Source organism: Misgurnus anguillicaudatus, chromosome 12 (assembly GCF_027580225.2).
Source record: "Misgurnus anguillicaudatus chromosome 12, ASM2758022v2, whole genome shotgun sequence".
NCBI classification, from domain to species: Eukaryota; Metazoa; Chordata; class Actinopteri; order Cypriniformes; family Cobitidae; genus Misgurnus; species Misgurnus anguillicaudatus.
In genome coordinates this window covers 10,595,651-10,622,365 of record NC_073348.2, presented here as the reverse complement: position 1 = coordinate 10,622,365, position 26,715 = coordinate 10,595,651, and the positions used below count along the sequence as shown (strand labels likewise).

The 26,715-nt window shown below is 40.5% G+C and overlaps 2 protein-coding genes across 2 annotated transcripts; one reads left to right on the top strand and one right to left on the bottom strand.

Moving 5' to 3' along the window:
• Positions 1-568: 568 nt before the first annotated feature.
• Positions 569-5,502, bottom strand: LOC141368894 (uncharacterized). Its single transcript, XM_073873686.1, has 4 exons — positions 4,348-5,502; positions 3,917-4,135; positions 1,310-3,503; positions 569-954 (listed from the first exon to the last, which is right to left on the bottom strand). Exons 1-4 carry the CDS (start codon positions 5,500-5,502, stop codon positions 569-571), a joined length of 3,954 nt encoding a protein of 1,317 aa, XP_073729787.1.
• Positions 5,503-16,822: 11,320 nt separating this feature from the next.
• On the top strand, positions 16,823-25,722 carry LOC129445800 (lysozyme C). The gene is made up of 4 exons (XM_055206772.2): positions 16,823-16,997; positions 22,735-22,899; positions 25,293-25,368; positions 25,481-25,722. Exons 1-4 carry the CDS (start codon positions 16,871-16,873, stop codon positions 25,545-25,547), a joined length of 435 nt encoding a protein of 144 aa, XP_055062747.1. The 5' UTR covers positions 16,823-16,870; the 3' UTR covers positions 25,548-25,722.
• The last annotated feature ends 993 nt before the right edge of the window (positions 25,723-26,715 follow it).

Genomic DNA, 26,715 nt, shown 5'->3' with positions numbered 1-26,715 from the left:
GAATAATAGTGTAAGTATCTTAATCAAAATCCCAACGGAGCAGCACAGGGTGGATAACGCACACGCATAGCGGGGGGAACAACCCAGCACAACCCGCAGCAGTATAAGCAATAAATCGAGTCCGTCAGCCCACCACAACACGCTCCAGGCGTCTCCGTGAATGAGACCGCCGCACAGATTAATAACGTGACAGCTGTTCACACGCCCTGCATTTCCTCAGTCCACTCTCAAGCCACGATACACCGGCAACCAAACAAAACTGCAGCGCTTAGATGACGCAGATCCGGGTGGCACACGGTCACCCCGAAACGGTAACGTTTAGATGACGCACATCCGGGTGGCACAAGTTCCCCCCTTTTATATCATACGTAACGAGGCTCTCCCAGAGTTGCTAATTACCATTAACCCCTTATGTCAGCGTATACTGCCACACATAGAATGTCAGACAATGAAAACAGAAGATCCCAGTGCGGATAACAGAAGACTTTATTTAAATGATAATGAGAGGAAAATGTCAAAAGCACGTCTGGGCTCAAAGCCACACCAAGGCAGACGGCTGGGGTGGAGATCACACACTGGCACCGGACCGATGAACCACACACATTCGGGCTCCGGCCAGACAGACGAACGGTGGGAGAGAGTATGAAGACCCCGATACGGGGTATGGTGCGTAGACCTCTTCCGTGAGCGCCGCGTCACGGAAGCCACTGGGACGGGGTAAATCCTGCGGCGGGCAGAGGGAGAGAGAGAGCGTTAGAGAAACAGATGAGAGCAGCTGGACAGCTCCAGTGATGAAGGACCTCTCCGGTGGACAGCGACAATGCCGCGATGAGCTTCTGCAGTTAAGTAATAGACCAGTCTGTAAATCCAACTGAGGTTGAAGACAGTCTGTAACAGGCAGCAGAGAAACAGTCCAGAGAGCCGAGGGTATAAACAGAATCCCAGCGATAAATCCTGGACAGCAGATAGCACAAATGACATGAATAAATCCAAACAAGAAATCGACACAAGACAAGACTGGAAACTAGCAATGCTAGTAATGGCGAGAACATATACAGACGAACTTGCAAGGAGCAAACACACACACAGGGATTAAATACTAAACCGATTGGGCATCAAATGAATATCAGGTGAGAGACGCAGGTGCAAGAAATGACACTAATGACACCCGTGACAGAGCCGCGCATGTGTGAAAACAGTCAACACAGAAACATGAACAGAGAAACAAAAATACAGCAGTATCAAAAACCAAAGTCACGACAGGACCCCCCCCCACGACCGCCCCCAGGCGGTCCATGGGAGGGCTCACCTTGTCGCCGACGGAAGTCCACAATCAGGTCAGGATCCAAGATGTCCCGGGCCGGTACCCAACACCTCTCCTCCGGACCATAACCCTCCCAATCAACTAAATACTGAAAACCCCTGCCCCGCCGACGCACATCTAAAAGGGATTTAACAGTATAAACTGGGGCACCGTCCAGAAGCTGCGGGGTGGGAGGGGTGGGAGCAGAAGGGACAGGGTTAAGGGGAGAAAAGAAAACAGGCTTCAGTTTAGACACATGAAAAACTGGGTGAACTCGACCGAGAGCAGGAGGCAATCTGAGCTTAACCGTCACCGGGTTAATAACCTTTTCAATAGTGTATGGCCCAAGGAATCGAGGTGCCAGCTTACGAGATGGGCCTCGGAGAGACAGATCCTTGGAAGAAAGCCATACCTTTTGCCCACAGATAAAACGGGGCGCGGGTCTACGGTGACGATCAGCCGTGGCTTTGGTCCGTCTGGAGGTCCTGAGTAATGTATTTCTAGCCCTTCTCCAGGTGCGTCTGCAACGTTGAACAAAGGCTAGCGCAGACGGGACCACCGCATCGAGTTCCTGATCTGGGAAAAGAGGGGGCTGAAACCCCATGGAAGCCTCAAACGGAGACATCTTATGGGAAGAAACAGGAAGAGAGTTATGTGCGTATTCTACCCAGGGTAACTGTTGGCACCAAGAGCTCGGATATTGAGATGTCAGACAGCGGAGCGCACGACCAAGATCCTGGTTAGCCCGTTCACATTGCCCGTTGGTCTGTGGGTGATAACCTGAAGACAAGCTGGCTGTGGAGCCGATCTGTCTACAGAATTCTTGCCAAAAACGGGAGATAAATTGAGGACCCCTATCAGAAACTACGTCAGAAGGCAGACCATGTAAGCGAAAGACGTGTTCTATCATAATCTGAGCCGTCTCTTTGGCAGAAGGAAGCTTGGGCAGAGGGACAAAATGCGCTGCCTTAGAGAAGCGATCGACAATGGTCAAAATTACAGTGTTACCTCTAGAACTGGGTAAATTGGTAACAAAATCAATGGCTATATGAGACCAGGGACGGGAAGGGACAGATAAGGGCTTAAGCAGACCTACTGGGGCTTGATGAGAAGCCTTATTGCGGGCACAAACCTGACAGGCTAACACAAACTGTCTGACATCGGAACCCATAGAGGGCCACCAAAATTGCTGACGGACGGCAGCCAACGATCTCCGAACCCCAGGATGACAGACTAATTTGGATTCGTGACCCCACCGGATGACCTCGGAACGGAGCGATTTAGGAACCCAAAGCAGACCCGCTGGGCACCCCTCTGGCACTTCCCCCTCTCGTCCGGCCTCTCTCACCCGCTGCTCGATGCCCCAACGCAGAGCGCCCACCACTCGCCCTTTCGGGAGAATGGTTTCGTCTCTGCCCAAATCGGAAACATCGAACAAGCGAGAGAGAGCATCGGGTTTAGTGTTCTTTGAACCAGGCCGGTATGAGAGGACGAAGTTAAACCGGTCAAAGAAAAGTGCCCAGCGAGCCTGGCGAGACGTTAACCTTCTGGCTGAACGGATATACTCTAAATTTTTATGATCCGTCCAGACCAGAAAGGGTTCCGAGGTCCCCTCCAACCAGTGACGCCACTCACCCAAAGCCAATCTGACGGCCAGCAGCTCCCGATTACCTATGTCATAGTTCCGTTCCGCAGGGTTAAGCCGGTGTGAGAAAAAAGCGCAAGGATGCACCTTGCCATCCTTACGAGATCGCTGAGACAGAACAGCACCAACCCCGACATCAGAAGCATCCACCTCAACAATGAACTGGGAGGTAGGATCTGGAATAGAAAGAACAGGAGCAGTGATAAACCGGTACTTTAAATTATCAAAGGCTTCCTGAGCCTCCTTTCCCCAGACAAACCTCTCCTTAGTGGAGGTGAGACCCGTAAGGGGTTGAGCAATCCGACCAAAGTTTCTAATGAATCGCCGGTAAAAATTGGCGAACCCTAAGAAACGCAGTAATGCCTTACGAGAGTCGGGGACAGGCCACTTAGCCACCGCTCTGACCTTATCTGGATCGGGATGTATCTCACCCTCGGCTATCACAAAACCCAGAAACGAAACTGACCTCTTATGAAACTCGCACTTCTCCGCCTTCACATATAACTTGTTCTCAAGCAAACGGCGTAAGACTCGGCGGACATGCTGAGTGTGTTCCTGCATGGAGGAAGAAAAGATGAGAATATCATCAATGTACACAAAGACAAATTTGTTAATCATGTCTCTCAGCACATCAGTAACCAAAGTCTGGAAGACAGACGGAGCGTTACAAAGCCCGAAAGGAAGAACGCAGTACTCAAAGTGACCAGTAGGGGTATTAAATGCTGTCTTCCACTCATCGCCCTCTCTTATGCGCAATAGATGATAAGCGTTGCGCAAATCTAGCTTAGTGAAGAACCGCGCTCCCTGCAAAAGCTCAAAAGCAGAAGACATTAAAGGAAGAGGGTACCTATTCTTAACAGTAATGTCATTCAAACCCCTATAATCAATACAGGGACGTAGGGAGCCGTCCTTCTTTTTAACAAAGAAAAACCCCGCCCCTGCGGGAGAGGTGGAGGGACGAATGAGACCTGCACGAAGGGCATCACTAATATAACGGTCCATAGCCTCTCTCTCTCCGGACCAGACAAAGAATAAAGTCTACCTTTAGGCGGAGAAGTGTCTGGGAGAAGTTCAATAGAACAGTCGTATGGCCGGTGGGGAGGAAGGGAGGTGGCCCGGGCTTTACTGAAAACCTGACCGATATCGGCATATTCCGCCGGAACCCCGGTCAAATCAACCGCCGAAACCTGAGGGAGAGAAGAAACAGAACCCGAAACAGCAGAACCAAGACAAGACACATGACAAGACTGAGACCAAGCTAAAATGACACTGAGTTGCCAATCAACGTGGGGATTGTGTTGTGCCAACCATGCATGCCCTAAAATAATGGGTGAGAGCGAGGCATGAAGGATGTACAACACAATCTCCTCACGATGATTGCCAAAATAAAAAAACTTACAGAAGGAGTGCAGTGCGTGATTTGTGCCATCTGCTGACCCTTAATGGACCAGACATCCAGTGGAACCTCTAAAGGGACAGCAGGAATGCCGCACTCATGAGCCAAATCCTCACTAATAAAGTTGCCCTCAGCGCCCGAGTCGAGCAACACAGTAGTAGAATGATCGAGGCCAGCATACGACAGGGTGACAGGAAGCTGAGTGCATGAAGTCGGGGAGGATTTCCTAGAAGTGATGCCCACCAGAACTCCCCGGTTCACTGATGGGCGGTCCCCTTTTACCGGACAGTCCTTGGCAAAGTGTCCTGGCTTGCCACAATAAAGACACAGAGACTTCTGAAGGCGACGCTCTCTCTCTCTCTGCGAAAGACGCATTCTACCCAACTGCATGGGCTCAGTCTCCGTAGTTAAAGGAACACTGCTCTGACTGGACTGAGAGATCTCACTCTGATGGACACGATGATGCAGTGTGCGACGTTGATCACGAAACAGCATCCGAGCTTCCACCCTCAGTGCTAACTCGATGATACCATCCAGGGTGTGGGGCAAATCGTGAGTTGCAATCTCATCCTGAATGTTGTCGCTGAGACCCTCAAGAAATCGTGCCCGGAGTGCCGGCTCGTTCCAGCTGCAGGCTGCTGCCAAGGTCTTAAACTGGATGGAATAGTCAGTGACGGAGCTGGCTCCCTGCGTGAGACGGACCAACCGGGCAGCAGCGGCATCTCCACGAGCCGAACGGTCAAAAAGTTTCACCATCTCCTCACGGAACTCCTCGAAAGAATGGCAGCAAGGATCCTGGGCGTCCCAAACAGCGGTGCCCCACTGGCGTGCTCTCCCAACCAACAGAGTGATAACATAAGCAATCCGAGTGCGCTCAGTCGCATAGCGGCGAGGCTGGAGGGCAAATACCAGTGAACACTGGGACAGGAAAGCCCGACAGGAGGAGGGGTCACCATCGTAAGGTGGAGGGTTGGCGACATGGGGCTCCGAATCTCGGGAATGATGAGTCCGATCAAAACGTGACGAAAGCTCATTAAAACGAGCGGACAAATCCTCCATCTCCCGAGCTGTAGTAGAGAGCTGATCGGTGTGTCTACCCAGCCAAGCCCCTTGCTGAGCGATCGCTGAACGAACGGAATCTGCATCTGCGGGATCCATGATGGCAAGTTCGTTCGGTCAGACAATGAAAACAGAAGATCCCAGTGCGGATAACAGAAGACTTTATTTAAAAGATAATGAGAGGAAAATGTCAAAAGCACGTCTGGGCTCAAAGCCACACCAAGGCAGACGGCTGGGGTGGAGATCACACACTGGCACCGGACCGATGAACCACACACATTCGGGCTCCGGCCAGACAGACGAACGGTGGGAGAGAGTATGAAGACCCCGATACGGGGTATGGTGCATAGACCGCTTCCGTGAGCGCCGCGTCACGGAAGCCACTGGGACAGGGGGTAAATCCTGCGGCGGGCAGAGGGAGAGAGAGAGAGCGTTAGAGAAACAGATGAGAGCAGCTGGACAGCTCCAGTGATGAAGGACCTCTCCGGTGGACAGCGACAATGCCGCGATGAGCTTCTGCAGTTAAGTAATAGACCAGTCTGTAAATCCAACTGAGGTTGAAGACAGTCTGTAACAGGCAGCAGAGAAACAGTCCAGAGAGCCGAGGGTATATGGGCCATTCTACCGAATTCGTGCAAATTGCTGTCCCGGAACCAAAAAACTAATTTAAAAAGCATTAATGTAGGAAAATGTTTGATAATAAAAAAATATAAGCAAATACCAATCAAAACCCAAAGTAATATTTGAGGTAGCGGCAGGCTTTATATATAAAATATCATCATTTATATGGTGCTTTCAATTGAGAGGTGGTTGTCCCAAACCCCAAGGTCTGAATTTCAACATAGGAAAAAAAAATGAAATAATTTTTGTAAATTTTTTTTATCATTGTTTTAAGAAGTATAATTTTGAATACTTTTGTTAATTAAAACCAAAAATATATTTATTGGATATTTTCAGTAAAAATCATGTAAAATCATGTAAAAAAACACTGTCCCGCATTTTCACGTCACTACCGAAACATTGCATAGTTTGGTCAATAATATAATAATGCTTTAAGCCACTCCCCTCCATTTTGAACCAGAAACTTTGTCTGTGGCTCTCTCCCTTGTGGTGACATGGTGATTAGATCAGTCCCATGGTTTTGAAGTAAATGTGTTCAAAAGTTTGGAAATCAGTGTGTGCCAGTTATGAATGTCACTACCGATCACACATTTTCAATAATTAATTAAGTTTTTTTTATTTTTTCTACTGGTCATTTAGGTTTTACTCATGTTTCAATGTTGAGAACTGTGCTAGCTAACTACGTACTGATTAGTATCTTAGCAGTAGGATCAAAGTTAGCTTAAATTGTCACAACCGAAACAGTCACAACCGAAACATTTGTTGACATTTCGGTTGTGATGTGATTGTTTCGGTAGTGACAAAATGACACTTATTTCTTTATTTTAATAAATAAATAGAAACTTTCATGTGCACATATATTTTTTTTCAGTACAAATAATTTGTTAGTCATATTTCTGTAATGTTGTACGTGATTTGACTAGGACTACAAACTAAGATAAAATGAACTAGGCCTGATTAATTTAATTAATTCATACAGTAGAAGCTTGACTCATTATTGATATAAATGAAGGCTATATGATTCTACCTCTGGTCTCTAGGAAAACTTTCTGCGCTAATTTAGCGGGACTTTGACTGATTGCTTTATATAAATGACATAACAGATAGGACTTATCAGTATCATTGTAAATTGACATGTCATTGTTAAGTGTAGACAGGGCAGGCTCACACTAATAATGTAAATGTAAATATCTTTGGTTAATTTGTAGAGATAGCTACAGAGAGAGAGGAATCGCCAACATGCATAGACGGAAAGATGAAAGTAGAGCGGACAGACTGAGAGAGCCTATTTTCTTGAGCCGATACTTCTTTTGCTCACTTAGTTTATTTGTAACATTTGGCATCATCGTGTAATTTTTATAAGTCTCAATTTAAAAAAGTAACATTTATTAAACTTAAAAACTATATTTCTGTCTGTAAATAATGCCGGAAAAACTCTGTGAACACAGCAGGCACAAATCGGCCAATGCCAATACACATAAAACTCACAAAAATCGGCCGATATATCGGTCTATCACTAGTTCTTTTATATGAAAATTTATTCAACCTAATCAAATAAAAAATTAAGTTTACTTCAAACTCAAAAAAGTCTAACTCAGCAACAAGAGAATCAGTTAAGGAGGCTTAGAAAAGTTAGAACGTGTAATGGAAAAACAGGCACACATGTGTACACCAACATTTCAGATGGACATGGGTGCACACACACACCAAATTCTGTAGTTTATACTGTGGGCCTGAAGTTTTATATGGACATACATTGTCATCTTTTTCTCAAGAGATGTGAAAATCAACACAGCATCTTGCATCCCTTCAAGGTCTGAACTATCCGCCATCTCTTCAGCGTAATTTCAGTGCAAAGTGCTTTTATGTGGTGTTGCGTAAGATATTCTTTGTGCTGTATGTTTTGACTGCATAATGCCAACCATTTTTGACTAACTAATGACTTTTTTTACTCAAAATATGGACAATCCAATATGGTCGTCACTACCGAACATTTGATGTCACGACCGAAACAAATAATGTTCTAGAAAAATAAAATAGGTTTTGTTATCAGAAAAGATGACATAATTTTATTTAGTTAGATAAAAATTTAAACTAATGAATCCTTGAATTTGAAAACTGTATAAGTGCATGTATGGCAATTACAGAGAAATATTGCTTTCAAAATACATTTAATTTGATGAACCACTCTTATAGTTTTGTTAAAATAATATTTCTAATCAATATAACCATGACACTGTCTTTAAAAAAATGTAAAAAATATATTTAGAAGGTTAATGTAAAGAAAATCAGAATAGGCTATTAAAAACCTAATTTTTATATCAAATGTTGTTGTGTTTCGGTAGTGACAAATTTTGGGAGAGAGAAAACATTTCGAAACTGTATAAAAACATGCTAGGAAATTAAAGTGTCCAATCAGTAGATTAGTGTTCCTTAGATGTTATACTATGTTTATGACTACAAAGCTTGCAGGAAAAAACACACTTTTTTCAAGAAGTTTTGAAGTGTCAATTTGCACCAATTCGGTAGAATGGCCCATAAACAGAATCCCAGCGATAAATCCTGGACAGCAGATAGCACAAATGACATGAATAAATCCAAACAAGAAATCGACACAAGACAAGACTGGAAACTAGCAATGCTAGTAATGGCGAGAACATATACAGACGAACTTGCAAGGAGCAAACACACACACAGGGATTAAATACTAAACCGATTGGGCATCAAATGAATATCAGGTGAGAGACGCAGGTGCAAGAAATGACACTAATGACACCCGTGACAGAGCCGCGCATGTGTGAAAACAGTCAACACAGAAACATGAACAGAGAAACAAAAATACAGCAGTATCAAAAACCAAAGTCACGACATAGAACAGATGAAAAAATAAAATCCTTCTCTTACTTTTTAATACTTAGATTATGCATATTAAAAAAATATTTGTGTTAAAAAAAGACCAAATATATAATGGACTTTTAAAATTTAGTTTTATTTAAGAAAGCACCATATTCATCTGATATGTACTTTTTTTCAATAAACCTAGATGAGTTTTTGTATTACATTTTTGTTACTCTTACAATATACGATAACAACGATTCATAGATGATTTATTGTTACATCTATGACTTAGATGTTAAAGAATTACAAATTGTAGATACATTTTTTATAGGCCGTGTGCATCTAGTCGCGCTCAAGTTTATTTTAAATCTGGACATACTAGTCAGCTCGGCTACTGCTTTTTACCTACTATATAGTATGAAAGTAGACTATTTCGAATGCCGTGTAGGTCTAAATAAATATCAAGCATAAAAGGTATTCCTTAACATGTCAATTGTAAACTGCCTGATTTTGAAACATTGGAAGTCTGAGGCAGTCCCAACTTTTGATTGTTGTGCCAGGATGTCCAATATCTGCTGGACCTGTGCTATTTTTAGTTTCCATTTCCGTTTTCTGTGACTTTCTGTAGAGTTAAAAATGACACAAGCAGCTGTTATTGAGTCATCTTCCTCTTTTATGTTGATCCTAACCCAATGTTGGACTTTTTGTCCTAGCTTGTGGCTAAATTTCTTTTCCTTAACTGTGATTTTGGCTTTTTTCCCTTTCATTTGTTCTGCATTTCACTCCTCACTTCTTATTTACATATAAAAAAGTAACTTTTGGTACCAACAATCACAAGGTAGCAACAGATTTCTTTTGATGCTCGGTCTGAGAAGCATCTGGATCTTTCAACTTTTTTTTCTTCATAATCTTGCTGCCAGATAATTGGCTGGTTACATATTTACATCAACAAGTGTGCATAATAAGGTGGTCACTGACTGTGGTTAAGGAGTGAGGTTGTGAAAATGCTTTAAATTTCAGCTTATTTTTAGAGTATTTCCTTAAAGTTATAACTTTTCGCTTTTATATGCCTATCTCTGTTTAAAAACCTAAAAACTTTGACGTGGGTGTAGCTGAAGTGGCTGGTTGCTGAAACCACAGCCGCATAGCTTGACTGTAGTGACAGCAGTTGCAGTTTACCCGTCACTTAAGTCACTACACCTTTAATTATGCAGTGCCCGGTTGCATGAAAGTCCTTAAGCTAAGAAATCCCTTAAATATAAGGTTAAGGGTGCCCTTAATAAAAAATGGGTTGCAAGAAAAACCCTTAAGTGAACCTTAAGGCTGTCAATAAGTATTTACCCTTAAATGCTAAAGTATTACCTTAAGTTCTGCTATGTGTTGCAACAAAGTCCTTAAGTCACATTTTCCCTTAAAAACTTAAGGGACTATAACAGGTCCCTTAACGTCACACGCGATGGCTGATTTTATGGTTGTTTAAGAAAATGAAGTACAAACGCACATTTCTAACGATCGAAATAATCCCTAGAGAAAAGGATGCGCATTTATTAGGAGAATAGCGGTTTGATCGTCCATCAATCTAAAGTGTTTCCAGTTTGAATTACTTTGAGGTTTTATACACGCTGCACTTTACAGTCTGTTATTTGCGATGTTTCATTGTACACAAATCCGCCGTCTGTTGAGCTGCGTGCATTGATTTGTTACCGCTGTGAGATTTTGTAACTATAGCAACCGTGTCTCCGCTGCCGTGTTTTGGCAGAGACTACCGTAAAATACTTAGTATAAACACTTAGGTAAGGGTGACAGTTAAGACCTTTGTTGCAACGCTCTTAAATAAATCCCTTACCTCAGGGATTTTTTCTCCCTCAGGGAAACCCTCACTTAAGGAGTTTCATGCAACTGGGCACAGATCTTTAAGGCTTAATATAATTTAAACAGATGAGTTACAAAAAAATTCACCCCAACACATTTATCATAAAGGGCAAAATTAGCTAGACAAAAAAAACACTTTTTGTACCAGGTTGTAAACACGTTTATTTCTGCTGTAAAGTTGGGCATTTTCACACGGGGGTCTATAAGAATTGACTCCTTTTTGGAGCCAACCTCTAGAGGCCAATCAATGAATTGGCTTCACAATATAAAGATCATAAGGTTGCCCCTTGGACTTTACCCATAAAGCTCATATTATAAATCATAATTATAAGGTTGCTGTTGTGATTCAAAATAATTTATTATTTGATTATAAAATTCACAACTTATTAATCAAGGTAATTAAGGGGACCGTTTTAAACTGCTTTGCTTAGTATATTTTTTGGTTAACGTTTAACAAAAAGATATGGATTGCACCCTTAAATTTAAATTTCATCTTTGCATTCTGTTTGCTACCTGTATTTGGGGAAGGCAGTGGCTCAGTGGTTCATGCAGGTTGTCTACAATTCGGAAGGTTGGTGGTTCAATCCCTGGCTCCATCTGACCAAGTGTCAAGGTGTTCTTGAGCACAACATGTGACCCCAGGTGCTCCCGACGAGCTGGATGGCGCCTTGCATGGCTGACATCACTGTCGGTGAATGTGAGGCAAATTGTAAAGTGCTTTGGATGGCCATTGGTCTATGAAAGGACTATATAAATGCAGTCCATTTACCATATTCAAATTAAATTAAATGAAATAGATCATTTATTTTGTAAATTAATAAATGAAGTGTGTAAAGCACATATGTCACAGGTCGGACCACAGATGTAAACAGGCCAAGCCCCTTCCTAGTTTCCACCTCGAGGAGGTCCCAAAGCCAACCCAATGACCAGACAACACAAGCGTAAGTATAATTTAAAATGAACTTTATTAATTTATTTAAAATATATGGGGAAAGGGGAAAGGGTAAGTTAAAAAAAGGGATCTCTGTCTGCTCTCCAGGTGGGATTCACCGGCTTCCACAGCCTCTCGTTCTCCCATGGCGAATTCAGTGAAGGGGGCTTCTGACAACACAACACAGCATCACACTGCTCTAATTTAAAGTGTACTCTGACCGCAAAGGCACATACTCACCCACAGCACTCCTCTCACTCTATGTGAAAAATAGGGTCGCAGCCCCGTCTCCCTCGAACTGCTCCTGGGACCGGTTGGCGTTGTAACGTGCAGACCAGTGATATATCGTCGCTGTGGTGGCCCCTTACTTCTCCCAGGATCTTCACTTCCCGGCTCTCCTTCCACTCTGCTCCGTGGTAGGGCCGTCAACCTAATCACTGAAGGCTCAATACACGTTGGACAAGGTACCTCCACAATAACACACTGTATCAGACACTCAGTACTCACAATGGTTAAGGTTGTCTTCCTTTGTTCCCTTCTCCTTTAGAACAGATGAAATCCTCTTCGCCCATGTTCAATTCCGCTTCTATAGGCTTATCCAGCAGCACTTACGGTGAGTCGTCCCTCAACAACAATACTTAACTCATTCACCGCCATTGACGAGTTATCTTGTCAATTATGAGTTAATATTTAACTGATAAGTATGCCTTTCTGGACGAATTTCAAAGTGAAAGTGTAATACCGCTTTTATCCACTAGATACCGCCAATTTATCAAAAACGGAAGTTAAAAAGATTTAAATTATTTTGAACTGCCTTTATGTTTGATAGTCATTCTGAGTCTGATCTCTAACATAAATTCCTTTACAAAAACGCATTTTTTTAAGCTTTTTGCTCAAATATGTTGACATATTTCAGTGGTCAAATTAAGTGGAAAAAGTAAATATATAATGAAACGTTTTTTCCCCATTTTGTTTGTTTGTTTGTTGTTTGTTTGAAAGCAGAGGGTGTGTTCTTTAATTTGATATAATTTGTATGTTTATATATTTATAGAAGATAATTTTTCCTGCAAGGAATTTTGTGAAACTTTTGTTAAAATCACAAAAATGCAGGTGGGCAACTTTTCTCAAAAAAGCTGGCGGTGAATGAGTTAAATACATCAATGATGCACACAGATCAATCCGTTCCCGAAATCTTCATATAAATCATATACTCAGCCTCTGGCTCCGTTTCCTTTGTGACACCGTCACACAAGAAACATGTTGTACCGCTCATTTCATACATCATATTGTGGTTTTATGTATATTTGAGTTTTAAATAGCTTTTACATGTTTTCTTAGCCATTTTATTCCTTTTGCTATTTTATGTGTTTATGTCTTTTATTTTGTTTGGGTTGCCTGTCATGTGAGTAATCACATGACAGGAAACAATGCCAGTATAAAAGGAAGCAGCAGAAGCACATTGTTAGCATATGCTAAAGCTAAACCTCTGTTGGATTGTGGAGTTACCTCTCATTGTGGACTAACCCTTCCAAACACGTTTTGTGGATTACACTTTTATTGTATATACACTTGAGGACACTTTGAACACTTGGACTTTTAGCACACTTGGACTTTTAGATTGTTTTAGGTTTGGTTTTTATATTCCTTTCTTTTAACAGTCTTAAGTTTTAGTGTGTTGTTTTAAGTTCTTTGTGTTTGTAAATACACTTATTTAAGTTGATATCACTTGTTTGTCTCATCATTTTAACTCTTTTAATCTCACACAGTAAAATCTGACCCCTTATATATATTTTGTGACACAACCGATAGGGCTGATTGTTACACCTTCTCTGCTTCGTTATCCAGTAAACATCATCTATTACCGCTACCAACGTGACTTTGCCCAGATCCTCACTCTGCAACACCGGAACGGTTCGACAGCGCAACACGGCTACCACAAACACCAACAATCGACTCCTTCATGTTTAAAGCCCTCTTTTATGTCTCTCTCCGTCTTCACATCCTCCAATCCCCAGCCACTACGTTCATTGCTCAACCTGCGTTCAATCGGTCTTGATTTCGTCTTGCGGCGTTTACCGGAAGTTCCGGTGTTTCCGCTCTTCCGTCCGGGTAGAAACACCCTTAGAAATCGTCACCGTGTGACACATACATCTTAAAAGCAGGTGCATCTTAGAATGCAGGTCCAGTCATAGAAATAATAATAGAGCATCTTTGGATATTAATTTACACTTGGCATTGTCTTGCATGCATAAATGTAATTATTTATAGTTGCCTTTCGACTATAAAATATAGTACACAATACAGTTACTCTCCTGTTGCCTTGCCAGAAAATCATTTTGCAAAAACATGTTTACGAAAGTTTATACTATATATGGTTTATGCTATTTTTGTATTATGCTTTATATAAGACTAATTATTTGCATTTGCAGATATACTCTTGCAGATATACAAACTGTTTCATTTACATAATAAAAACATATTTTTGCCATATTTTAAAAACTAAAATATCTTAACATATATCAGTGTCATTGTTTTGTCTCAAGATGCACATCAATATTGTTTTTTATAAGGTGTGTTTTTAAAAACGATTTAAATGTCCTAATTTAACTAGGCTCATGGTGTTTTGTATTTGTGTAAATGACACTGTGCACTGTCACAAGGTGACGATCTTTTTTTCTTTGGGGCGGAACCAAAGAAGTTTGTTTCCGCCCGGACCGGAAAAGACGAACACCGGATTTCCGGTAAGCGCCGCGAGCGGGAAAATCGGCGAATTCGATGCACCTGTGCCTAGCTGGGGACAGCGGTTAGTGATTGGAAGATACGCTGAACAAGGCAGTACTTAAGGCCAAGTTTATCCACAGTCTGGAGACCTTTTGGGTGTGTGTGTGGAAGCGCTGTGTTGTGGCCGCTGGTGCGCTGTTTGTGGCTATCTAACTCTCTCTCTCAGGCTGGAACTGTTGATTGGGAAGTCATCGCGAACCTTAAAGGTTGTGAGGAGAACGAACACATGACGGATTGAGACGAAGTGAAAAAGGGGATTTAAAACGGCATCGCCGTGAGTACCTAGATCTAGCTGAAAGTATCTTGTGTATTAACCTGGCTTATGTTAACTCTCTCCAGGAGAAGGAGGACGGCCCTACCCCTAACAGAGTGTGGTGGGTGAGCCGAGGAAATACTTACCGAAGCAGACACAACAACGACACCACTAGCTGGGCCGCATATTTCCATCGCCAACTCTGAATTAAGCGAAGTGAAGGAAGACAGGCGTCTTTTTCGTACACTTGGAGTGGTGGGTGAGTCTTTGTGCTGTGGAAACCTTTATTTTTGACGCGGTGCTGTATATTGCTGTGGGTTGCGGTGTATTGCTGTGTGTCTTGTCAGATTAACCCCCGCCTTCACGCACTTCGTCGAGAGAAGACAAAGAGGCTGCTGGCTTTAGCTCAGTTCAGTACAACATACATTGTGAGTGTGCTTCGGGCCTCCAGAAAAAGTACGGTGCCCAGAAGCGATTTTCCCCCGTCTAGACCTCGGGCGGATGTGAAGAGTGGCGGTGAAGAGCCGAGGAAACAGCAGAGGTGTGAGTACGATTTGGGGTTATTATTATTGACGTTTTCGATTGCATAAACATTGTTGTTGCAGAGAGAGAGGTGACGTAATTCCATCGTCCCGTGGCCTCTACAAAGGGGCACCCCTGTCCAGAGTTCGAACGCCTGACGGTAACGAGAAAAGGGCAGCGCTCGGCCCGGTGAGACGTTGGGATATTCCACCCCTCTGCCACCATCTAGCGGTCGTGAGGGTTCGCCCCCGACGCCACCTAGGAACTACCTACCCCATCGCACGTCGCGCCGACTGCTGTAAGTCCGCCACTGCTGCCTGTGTGCCTATTAATCTCTTAAGCTGTCGATCCATAGAGACGGAGCATGCACTGTATCCAGTAGACTTGTGGGGAAGAACCTGAGGAGAAACCGAGCAAAAACCTGTACTTACGGTACGCTGAGTCCAGTCGAGAGGTGAGAGCCATCTTAAAGCAAACTAACTGTGCTTCTGTGTCCAAGCCGATACCTGTGGAGAGAAGAGAAGAGAGAGTGAATATTCTGAGGAGGAGCCGAGCAAAACCTGTACTTACGGTACGCTGAGTCCAGTCGAAAGGTGAGAGCCATCTTAAAGCAAACTAACTGTGCTTCTGTGTCCAAGCCGATACCTGTGGAGAGAAGAGGAGAGAGAGTGAATATTCTGAGGAGGAGCCGAGCAAAACCTGTACTTACGGTACGCTGAGTCCAGTCGAAAGGTGAGAGCCATCTTAAAGCAAACTAACTGTGCTTCTGTGTCCAAGTCGATACCTGTGGAGAGAAGGAAAGGAGTAGTGAGTAACCTGACGAAAATTGTGTAACTACAAGGGAGAGCCTCCCCGAGGAAGATTCAGGTACGCGACCAATATAATAATCCCCCACACTCATACTGGTTCTGATTTTGCCTCCAGGAGGAAGAAGGAGCGCGCCACGGAATATTAAGGCCAGGCCGGAGCCTGAGTCCCACGTCCCGGACCCCCGTTGGCCCCTTGCTTCCCGTCATCCCCCGGCTGAGGCCCACCTGGAGGGCAGAGCTAGATTTAGTTTTAATCCCCCTTTCCCCATTCCCCAAGACATTTTAAATATTTAAGTTCAATAAAGATTGTTTTATACTTACCTGTTCTCGTGTTGTTTGGTCATTGGGTTGGCTTTGGGGACCTCCTCGAGGTGGAAGTTGAGAAGGGGCGTGGCTTTAGCCTAGAACAGCCAGCCCCTGGCCGTGACATGCACCATCTCTAAACAAGTTTTAGCAATAATCTATGGAAAGATTCATCATGTGACTGTCCATTATACTGCTTGTATTGTTGTAGTCAACTGTATTTTATAAGGTATAATGCCGATTTATATTAACAGTTAAATATGTCAGTAAATAAGATATTCGGATAAGAATTGTTGTTAAGAGTTGTTTCTGGTATTTTTCTTTACAGTTTTAAGTTTTCTGACAGCCACAGCTTCCATTTATTACTGTAAAAACAACAGATTTTTTACAGTGGGTTCAGCCCATAAAAGAAAGCAGTCATATAGAAACTGTATTTTGAGGAAGTTATTTATGGTGAAATGGTAATTTCCCTATTTCCTTAAATATAAACTTTGCACTAACGGACAGAAATACTCTGACAACTATCATAGAAACATCATGAAGGTTATTGTGTTTCTTCTGCTCATTCTGGCTGCAAATGCCAAGATATTTGAGAGATGTGAACTAGCAAGAGCTCTGAAAGCCTATGGCATGGACGTCGATACAGGTGTCAGTCTGGCCGATTGTGAGTGGTTTATGTTTTATTACTTCAGTCTTTTTTTATACAGAGATAGTATGTTAAAAGCACATTTTAGTTCATATTCATGGTGTCTCAAAATAACACAAATAAGTACACTTAGCTGTTCTTAAGATTATCTTAATAAGTACTAAAGAATACTTTTTAGTATATTAAATTCAAGATTAGTGCGTGAAAATAGAGCACAATTACATTATGGAAGTGTACTACTTTTTCATCTGGGTTTACAGAACTGTAAATCATTCAATAAATGAACATTTTGTAATTTTATACTGAAATATTTAATTAGGGGCCAAGCCCGCAGGGCGGCAGGCCACTATTGCGTTTGATGGTTTTCTTATTATTATTATTATTATTATTATTATTATATTTCTTCTTCCCCAATGGGAGTCTATGGCAGCCCTATGAACCGTACATAGGAAAATGAAACAAATTTGGCACACTTGTAGTGGTGGTCCTAAATAGTCATGTGACCAACTATGGGGTCTCTAGCATTAACTCTATAGCGCCACCAACACTTCAAAAATTCAATATTCAAATGGTTATAACTGTAGAATCATTTGATCAACAAAAACTCTACCTACTACATCTGAATCCTCTCCTCACGCTCATTACAATGACCACCTTACATTAAGACTCCACCCATTACAGTAGCGGCCATTTTGAAAAGTACAGTATTTCGTTTTTTCGCTACTACTTTTGCAGCGTTCATTGCATTGTTACGCAATTTGGCACAGAGAATCTTTGGACCGAGCCGCAGAGAAATGACCGAACAGAATTTTGATTTTTATCTTTGTTCAAAAGTAATAATTGCGTACATTTATTGATGTCGACCCAAAATTCGTTCTGAGTCATTATCTCGGTCATTCTTTGATCAATTGAAATGAAACTTGGTACCCTTCATTAGGACCATGAACGGTGGTACCATGCCAAATTTGAGGACAGCGCCACCTATGGGTCATGAGATATGAAAAATGGATAATTTTGCCCATAACTATTGAAATGTTTGATAGAAAATTATGATCTTAGTGTCTATGGATTCCTTGGCTCATGACCAATCTGTCGATATATATTATGCCGGAAATGACCAAACCGCCTGTCCACTATTTTGAATTTTGCTTTAAATTGGGATAACTATTATTCTATATAATGTATCGGCACAAAAATCGGTAGGAAGCATCGGTATGATGTCCTGAAGGTACTTGGGAAATCTGAAGACAGCGCCACCTAGGGTTCATAAACTATATAAAACAGCCCATAACTTCTGAAAACTTTGTCTGATATTCATTTTCTTTGTGAATTTATATTCACTGGTTTAAGTCGATTGCAACGATGTCTCATTTGTCAGTTTTCAACATTCTGTTCATATCTTATTTCATAGCATATGTGAAGTAGTTTTTTCGCTACTACTTTTGCAAATTAAGTCTATTTTATGCCAGGCTCTGCTCACATAAACTTTGGAGCAATCCGCACAGAAATGACCAAACACATTTTTTATATTCTCTGCCATTCCCGAGAAATACCTGTCCAAAGTTGACTGTCCCTGTGACATTATCTCTTCGTCATATTAAATTATTATGACTGCATTATAACATGTTGTGCATTCCTATACAACATGTTTTTCTTGACTTAAACTTTAACTCTTCTCACTTAAACTATCTGATTCTCATATAAATTGTAATTTTGTTATTTCTGCTCTGCAATGTCATGTCTGCACCTTCCTTCCTCCATTTGAATGCTTGCAGCTCTGAAAACCTTGGCTAGCTACACTGCCTGTGTAGCTCAGTCTATTAAATCGCATGCATCAAAACTCAGAGGTTAAGGGTTCGAATCCCGTCTGATGCATGTGTTATGTTTTTCTATTAATATTTGTTGTTTTGAGTTTATTCTCACCTATTATTCTCAACCAGTCTGTTTTCCATGTTCTGCACGGCTTGCAATTTGGTGGCCAAGCATCATCACCAGTTCAAAAATGCAGTAGCGGCCATTTTGAAAAGTACAGTAATCAGTTTTTTTGCTACTACTTTTGCAGTGTTTGTTGAATTGTTACACAATTTGGCTCAGATTATCTTTGGACCGAGCCACATAGAAATGACCAAACAGAATTTTGATATTTATCTTTGTTCAAAAGAAATAATTGCGTACATTTATCGATGTCAACCCAAAATTCGTTCTGAGTCATTATCTCTGTCATTCTTTGATCAATTGAAATGAAACTTGGTACCCTTCATAAGGACCATGAACTGGGGTACCATGCCAAATTTGAGGACAGCGCCACCTATGGGTCATGAGATATGAAAAATGGCCATTTTTGCCCATAACTATTGAAATGTTTGATAGAAAATTATGATCTTAGTGTCTATGGATTCCTTGGCTCATAACCAATCTGTCGATATATATTATGCCGGAAATGACCAAACCGCCTGTCCACTATTTTGAATTTTGTTTTAAATTGGGATAACTATTATTCTATATAATGTATCGGCACAAAAATCGGTAGGAAGCATCCGGTATGATGTCCTGAAGGTACTTGGGAAATCTGAAGACAGCGCCACCTAGGGTTCATAAACTATATAAAACAGCCCATAACTTCTGAAAACTTTGTCTGATATTCATTTTCTTTGTGAATTTTTATTCACTGGTTTATGTCGATTGCAACGATATCTCATTTGTCAGTTTTCAACATTCTGTTCATATCTTATTTCATAGCATATGTGAAGTAGTTTTTTTGCTACTACTTTTGCAAATTAAGTCTATTTTATGTCAGGCTCTGCTCACATAAACTTTGGAGCAATCCGCACAGAAATGACCAAACACATTTTTTATATTCTCTGCCATTCCCGAGAAATACCTGTCCAAAGTTGACTGTCCCTGTGACATTGTCTCTTCGTCATATTAAATTATTATGACTGCATTATAACATGTTGTGCATTCCTATACAACATGTTTTTCTTGACTTAAACTTTAACTCTTCTCACTTAAACTATCTGATTCTCATATAAATTGTAATTTTGTTATTTCTGCTCTGCAATGTCATGTCTGCACCTTCCTTCCTCCATTTGATTGCTTGCAGCTCTGAAAACCTTGGCTAGCTACACTGCCTGTGTAGCTCAGTCTATTAAATCGCATGCATCAAAACTCAGAGGTTAAGGGTTCGAATCCCGTCTGATGCATGTGTTATGTTTTTCTATTTATATTTGTTTTGAGTTTATTCTCACCTTTTATTCTCAACCAGTCTGTTTTCCATGTTCTGCACGGCTTGCAATTTGGTGGCCAAGCATCATCACCGGTTCAAAAATGCAGTAGCGGCCATTTTGAAAAGTACAGTATTCAGTTTTTTTGCTACTACTTTTGCAGTGTTTGTTGAATTGTTACACAATTTGGCTCAGATTATCTTTGGACCGAGCCACATAGAAATGACCAAACAGAATTTTGATATTTATCTTTGTTCAAAAGAAATAATTGCGTACATTTATCGATGTCAACCCAAAATTCGTTCTGAGTCATTATCTCGGTCATTCTTTGATCAATTGAAATGAAACTTGGTACCCTTCATAAGGACCATGAACTGGGGTACCATGCCAAATTTGAGGACAGCGCCACCTATGGGTCATGAGATATGAAAAATGGCCATTTTTGCCCATAACTATTGAAATGTTTGATAGAAAATTATGATCTTAGTGTCTATGGATTCCTTGGCTCATGACCAATCTGTCGATATATATTATGCCGGAAATGACCAAACCGCCTGTCCACTATTTTGAATTTTGTTTTAAATTGGGATAACTATTATTCTATATAATGTATCGGCACAAAAATCGGTAGAAAGCATCCGGTATGATGTCCTGAAGGTACTTAGGAAATCTGAAGACAGCGCCACCTAGGGTTCATAAACTATATAAAACAGCCCATAACTTCTGAAAACTTTGTCTGATATTCATTTTCTTTGTGAATTTTTATTCACTGGTTTATGTCGATTGAAACGATATCTCATTTGTCAGTTTTCAACATTCTGTTCATATCTTATTTCATAGCATATGTGAAGTAGTTTTTTCGCTACTACTTTTGCAAATTAAGTCTATTTTATGCCAGGCTCTGCTCACATAAACTTTGGAGCAATCCGCACAGAAATGACCAAACACATTTTTTATATTCTCTGCCATTCCCGAGAAATACCTGTCCAAAGTTGACTGTCCCTGTGACATTGTCTCTTCGTCATATTAAATTATTATGACTGTATTATAACATGTTGTGCATTCCTATACAACATGTTTTTCTTGACTTAAACTTTAACTCTTCTCACTTAAACTATCTGATTCCCATATAAATTGTAATTTTGTTATTTCTGCTCTGCAATGTCATGTCTGCACCTTCCTTCCTCCATTTGAATGCTTGCAGCTCTGAAAACCTTGGCTAGCTACACTGCCTGTGTAGCTCAGTCTATTAAATCGCATGCATCAAAACTCAGAGGTTAAGGGTTCGAATCCCGTCTGATGCATGTGTTATGTTTTTCTATTAATATTTGTTTTGAGTTTATTCTCACCTATTATTCTCAACCAGTCTGTTTTCCATGTTCTGCGCGGCTTGCAATTTGGTGGCCAAGCATCATCACCGGTTCAAAAATGCAGTAGCGGCCATTTTGAAAAGTACAGTATTCAGTTTTTTTGCTACTACTTTTGCAGTGTTTGTTGAATTGTTACACAATTTGGCTCAGATTATCTTTGGACCGAGCCACATAGAAATGACCAAACAGAATTTTGATATTTATCTTTGTTCAAAAGTAATACATTTGTCAACAGGAATAACTTTTAAACCATTTAATCAACTAAACTTCTACGGAGAATATTTGATGGGGTAATCTATGCCTTCCCAGTAGCTCAACCAAATGCGTGATGGGCATGAAATCCAGAGGTTGCGGGTTCAAATCCAGCGTAGAGCAGCAATTAAAATGGTTCATACAAATGATGTATCATGTAGAGTCAAATGTTTTAACAGGTTTGACTACCTACAGGGGATTTAAAAAAAGATTCTGTTCTTGAGAAAAATCTCTCCAAACTTGAACATACACATTGTCACTACAGCAATCTAGCTTAAGCAGCTGTCTGTATGTATGTCTTCCCTGTAGCTCAACCAGATGAGTGAAAGGCATGAAACCTGGAGATCATGGGTTCAAATCCTGGCTAGGGCAGAAATTGAAGTCTCTTACTTTAGAGTCAAAAGCTTCAATTCATTATTTGTATTTTACTTTATTATTTTTACAGGTATTATTTCATTTGTGCTCTTTTGGTTTAAGTCTCATGTGTAACATGTATGATGCTTTGGTGGTTCAATTGTTTTCTAGGTCAGCATTGGACCAATCGGTCCTTCTTTCAGCATGCAAATAAATATTATACTTCAAAATTTTTATTTTTTCATTATGTTCATTCTCATCTCTGAGTCCTGTGTGCTGATAGTTCCCATACATATCTGCTACATTGCATTCTTCAATTGCATGTCCTTTCAGCTTCGTTGCGTGTTGCAGGACCATTGTTGCTTGGCCCCGTATCGCTGTCTACAGCTATATTCTTAAACTTACATTTAGTTTAGACAAGGAGGTTTAAGAAGGTTTTTGTACAGCTCTTCTTAGAAGAAAAATCTTAACAGGTAAACTATGTTTTAAATATCTGTATAAAACACAATTTCACCTAGAATGTATTGTCTTTGTTATATTCTTCTATTCTTTAAGGGGTTTGCTTAACAAATTCGGAGTCTAGTTACAACACACAAGCCATCAACCACAACACTGATGGATCAACAGACTATGGGATTTTCCAGATCAACAGTCGTTATTGGTGCTATGATGGTCGAACCCCTGGGCGTACCAGCAATGGCTGTAAAATCAACTGTTCAGGTAAGAAGTCCATTGACAACAGTAAAAGTGGAACATCAATATGCTATGCATTCATTTTGAAATAATAACCCCTTAGTTATAGTTAAATCAGACTTCATTGTAGTTCACCATTAGTGCACAAGTAATCCAAAGTAAAGTACAATGTTAAGTTATGATTTAACATTTTCTAGTATGCATTTGTCATGACCGGTTTGATCAGCTTGGATTGGGGTTTATTATTTGTCTTTTCTTTTGTACGATTCAACACGTTCTTCTCTACTCCCAGTGTTTATTTATCATTAATCATTTATTATTTGATTGGCTGTACTGAAAGTTCATTAGCAGGTGTAACAGCACACATCCTTCATTCCTTTGATATTTTGATATTCTCCTGGTTTGGTGTCAGATCGGTGTAATCTACTGTTTGACATGCTTTAGTCTGGTTGTTTGTTTAGTTAACTCTTCGTTGTTTTTGTCCTAGTTCTAAGTTCAGGTCAAGGTCAGTTAGACTTTAGTAAATTTTATGGGGTTTTTTTTGCTTCCCTTGTCTTGGTGGTCTGGCTGTGGTCTTTAAGAATAACTATAAAATGACCAAATCCGATGTTCTTGATGTTTCTAGCTTTGAATGTCCAACATTTAAACTTGCTGGTCCTGCTTCACTTTTGATTCTTTTGATTTATAGACCCCCTAAGTATAATACAAACTTTCTCTCTAAAATGACAGATCTTCTTACTTATTTTTCTGTTTGTATACACAAACCCCATTACAGTTTTTCTCAGTTGCACACATTTCTTTAAACTATGCCCTTATATTCTCAAAACAGTAAACACAATTGCATAACACCTCACCCAATACTCCAAACATCATATTTTCAGGTCAAAACGAAGCCCTGCACTCAAAACCATTCACTCTCACAGAAAAACCAAACTTTTCCCTCAGACAACACACACAAGCTTTTAAAAACACACACACTACAACATAGTATTAGACACTGGTGCAATAAATTCAAAACAATATATTCAAAACTGGTAAGTTGCTTGTGGTTCTCCCGCTCAAAAACCTTTTTATATGACAAAAAAACCCACAATCAATGTATGCAATAGCACATTTTTATTCATTCATGTGCTACACAGCACAACTGTAAAAAAATTCCTCCTCAACATCTCGTCTTTGTTCTGGGTCAGGCCAGAGAATCTCATCAACATCACAGCCTATATTGGCCCTAGCCAAACAGCGAGGGTAAAATCCTCTTGTCTGACCCACCCCTGGCATTCATCTACTGATATGTCGATCTGTACGGAAGGCAATTTGATGCATTTCTTTATTCCAGTAGCATAGTCCAACAGTGTATGCACACTAAAGTTACTGTACAAAGCAGTCTTACTGTAAGTACATCTATCTGTTTTCCTTCCTGAAGGCTCTGAAGATGGAGGCAACAGTGAAGCGACTCAAATTAGGCTTTACTCGTTGCTCAGCCTCCCTCATAGTCATACCATGGACAAGGACATTGTCAGCTAGAGTGGCTCGAAATTCATCTAAGACTGCTTGTCACCTTGCCCTTCATCTCGCTCCTCCTCTTTCACCACGTCCTTTCCCTCCTCCTTCATCATGTCCTCTTTCTCCCCCTTCACCACGTCCTCCTTCTTTCCCTCCTCCTCTGCCTCCTCCTTCACCATGTCCTCCTCCTCTTCCTCCTCCTTCACCACATCCTCCTTTTTTCCTGTTCTTCCTCTCCCTCCTCCTTCACCTCGACCTGTTCCTTCATTTCTATGTGGATCCATTGTTCCAAAGCTCAGCGAAATGATTAAGGCTCTTTTATCTATCTTTTGAAGGATCTGATTGATGTGTGTTCAATTTTGACTCTTAGTGTTGGTAATTGTTTGCTAATTGAGCCTAAGCTGTGCTAACTTGAGTGAACAGTATTGAATGCTAGTGCTTTCCATATGACCAGATGGTGTAAGCACTGAGAAATGTAGGGATTTGTGTGTAGAGTTTTGAAGCAAAAGTTCACAAAATCTGACTCATGTGTTAAAGCAGGGGAGTAGTGTTTATAGTTCAGCAAAATGATTGTGCTTCTTGAAAAATGGCGTTATGGTTTTGAAAATTTTAGTTCAAAAGCCTTGTTTTATTGTTTTAGCAATCGAGAAAAACTGTAATATAGACTAAGTGATGTTGATCATCTGATTGCTTGACCTCTCATGTAAAATATTTGTTACTTGTTGGCAAACTCTGTTCTTTTGAATGTTTCCTTTCTGACTGTCTGTTATATAATAAACATCATATAATTATTGGGAACCCTTGGTTATTAACTGTTATTACTAGATTGCTATCTCATTCTGGTCATAACAGCATTTACTGTTAATGTTAATTTACTGTACGTAATGCATTCATCATTGTTGTTCTTCCTCTGATAGACCTGCTGAGCGATGGCATTTCTTTATCTGTTAATTGTGCCAAGATCATAGCGAGGCAGCAAGGCATTTCTGCATGGTGAGTTACATTTTGTTCGAACATTTCTGTTTACTTGCGGCTCTATAAAAACACATTTAAGTAACCGTTAAGTAAATTTCATCTCTGAATAATCCACTCTGTTTTTGTTTAGGTACGGCTGGATAAACAAATGCAAGGACCGTGATTTGAATCCATATATTGCAGGATGTGGAGTTTAACAATTTTTTTTTCATATGTTGCAAATCGCATAATGTTAAAATATTTTTTTCATGCAAAGAAATATGTTTCATGTGATTTTACTTCTGAAGCATTCATAGCCAATTGTTATATACTACAATAAAACAGTAAAAGAAAACTGCTGCATGAATAATCAATAAAAATGTCTTTATGATTTTAAAGGTGCAATGTTTAATTTATATTTACATGCATGCTCTTATCTAAAGTAACCCTCAAGTTGTTCCATATGTCTTTGTTCCGCTGAACCCAAAAGAAGCCTTTTTTATATACACATACATTGAGACTTGTATCTGTTTTATACCAAGATATACTATACACAAGAAAAAAAGAAGAACCCCCCCCCCAAGAAGAGGCACCAGATACAATGAAAAATAAACATGTAAACATAAACATATGTTATCAAACAAACAAAACATGGATTGAAAAAATACATCCGTGAAGTTATCCCTTTACATGAATGCCCCAGAAGGGCCCCAGATTTTATCAAAATTGATTTACTCATAATACTGATCAAATATTAATGCAAATAAAATGTTTATTTAATTTTTCTGTAGTAACAGTCACAGACTTTTTAGAGAACTACTGTAAGTTGCTCGGTGACACCATTTAGCTCTACAGACTTTTTTTGCGGCCAGGGAGCCCTTACAGGGGACAAACATTTCAAAGGACCCTCTTAAAATTTGAAACGTTACTAAACATATTCTTACCTTATATAAACAAGTATACTTTTACACTTGTTTTTTAAGAGGGTTGTTTTGATTGTATTACATTTGGACTCAGCTGTTATGCTTTTTAAATGCTCTTAAAAGCTTTCATAAAGTCAACAGTAGCAAGACTAACATGGTTCTTAGATGTAAGATCCCATTCTTAATAATACCAAAGAGTTATCTAATTTATAACAAATTATTTCATGGACTCCGCGGCTAAGCATTGAGGATCACAAGAGACCCCGGACACGATATTGAGAACATCTGCTCTACAGCACATAAGTGACAGCAAGGGTCTCAAAATGTAATATTAATATCCATATGAGAGTAGGACTCAATGAGGTTACACAAATGTTTTTTATCCATAAGTGTTTATTTAACCTAGTATGAAGTACACATCAATGAGAATATACATGTGAAATGGCATGCAACAAAAATACTG

Excerpts from the sequence above, each read along its gene's own strand:
- LOC141368894 (XM_073873686.1), bottom strand. The coding sequence starts at position 5,502 with ATGGATCCCGCAGATGCAGATTCCGTTCGTTCAGCGATCGCTCAGCAA. Across the intron at positions 3,504-3,916 it reads TAGTGATGCCCTTCGTGCAG|GAACACACTCAGCATGTCCG; the intron begins GTCTCATTCGTC and ends TCCTCCATGCAG. Across the intron at positions 955-1,309 it reads GGACTTCCGTCGGCGACAAG|GATTTATCGCTGGGATTCTG; the intron begins GTGAGCCCTCCC and ends TCTGCTGTCCAG.
- LOC129445800 (XM_055206772.2), top strand. The coding sequence starts at position 16,871 with ATGAAGGTTATTGTGTTTCTTCTGCTCATTCTGGCTGCAAATGCCAAG. Across the intron at positions 16,998-22,734 it reads AGGTGTCAGTCTGGCCGATT|GGGTTTGCTTAACAAATTCG; the intron begins GTGAGTGGTTTA and ends CTATTCTTTAAG. Across the intron at positions 25,369-25,480 it reads CAGCAAGGCATTTCTGCATG|GTACGGCTGGATAAACAAAT; the intron begins GTGAGTTACATT and ends GTTTTTGTTTAG.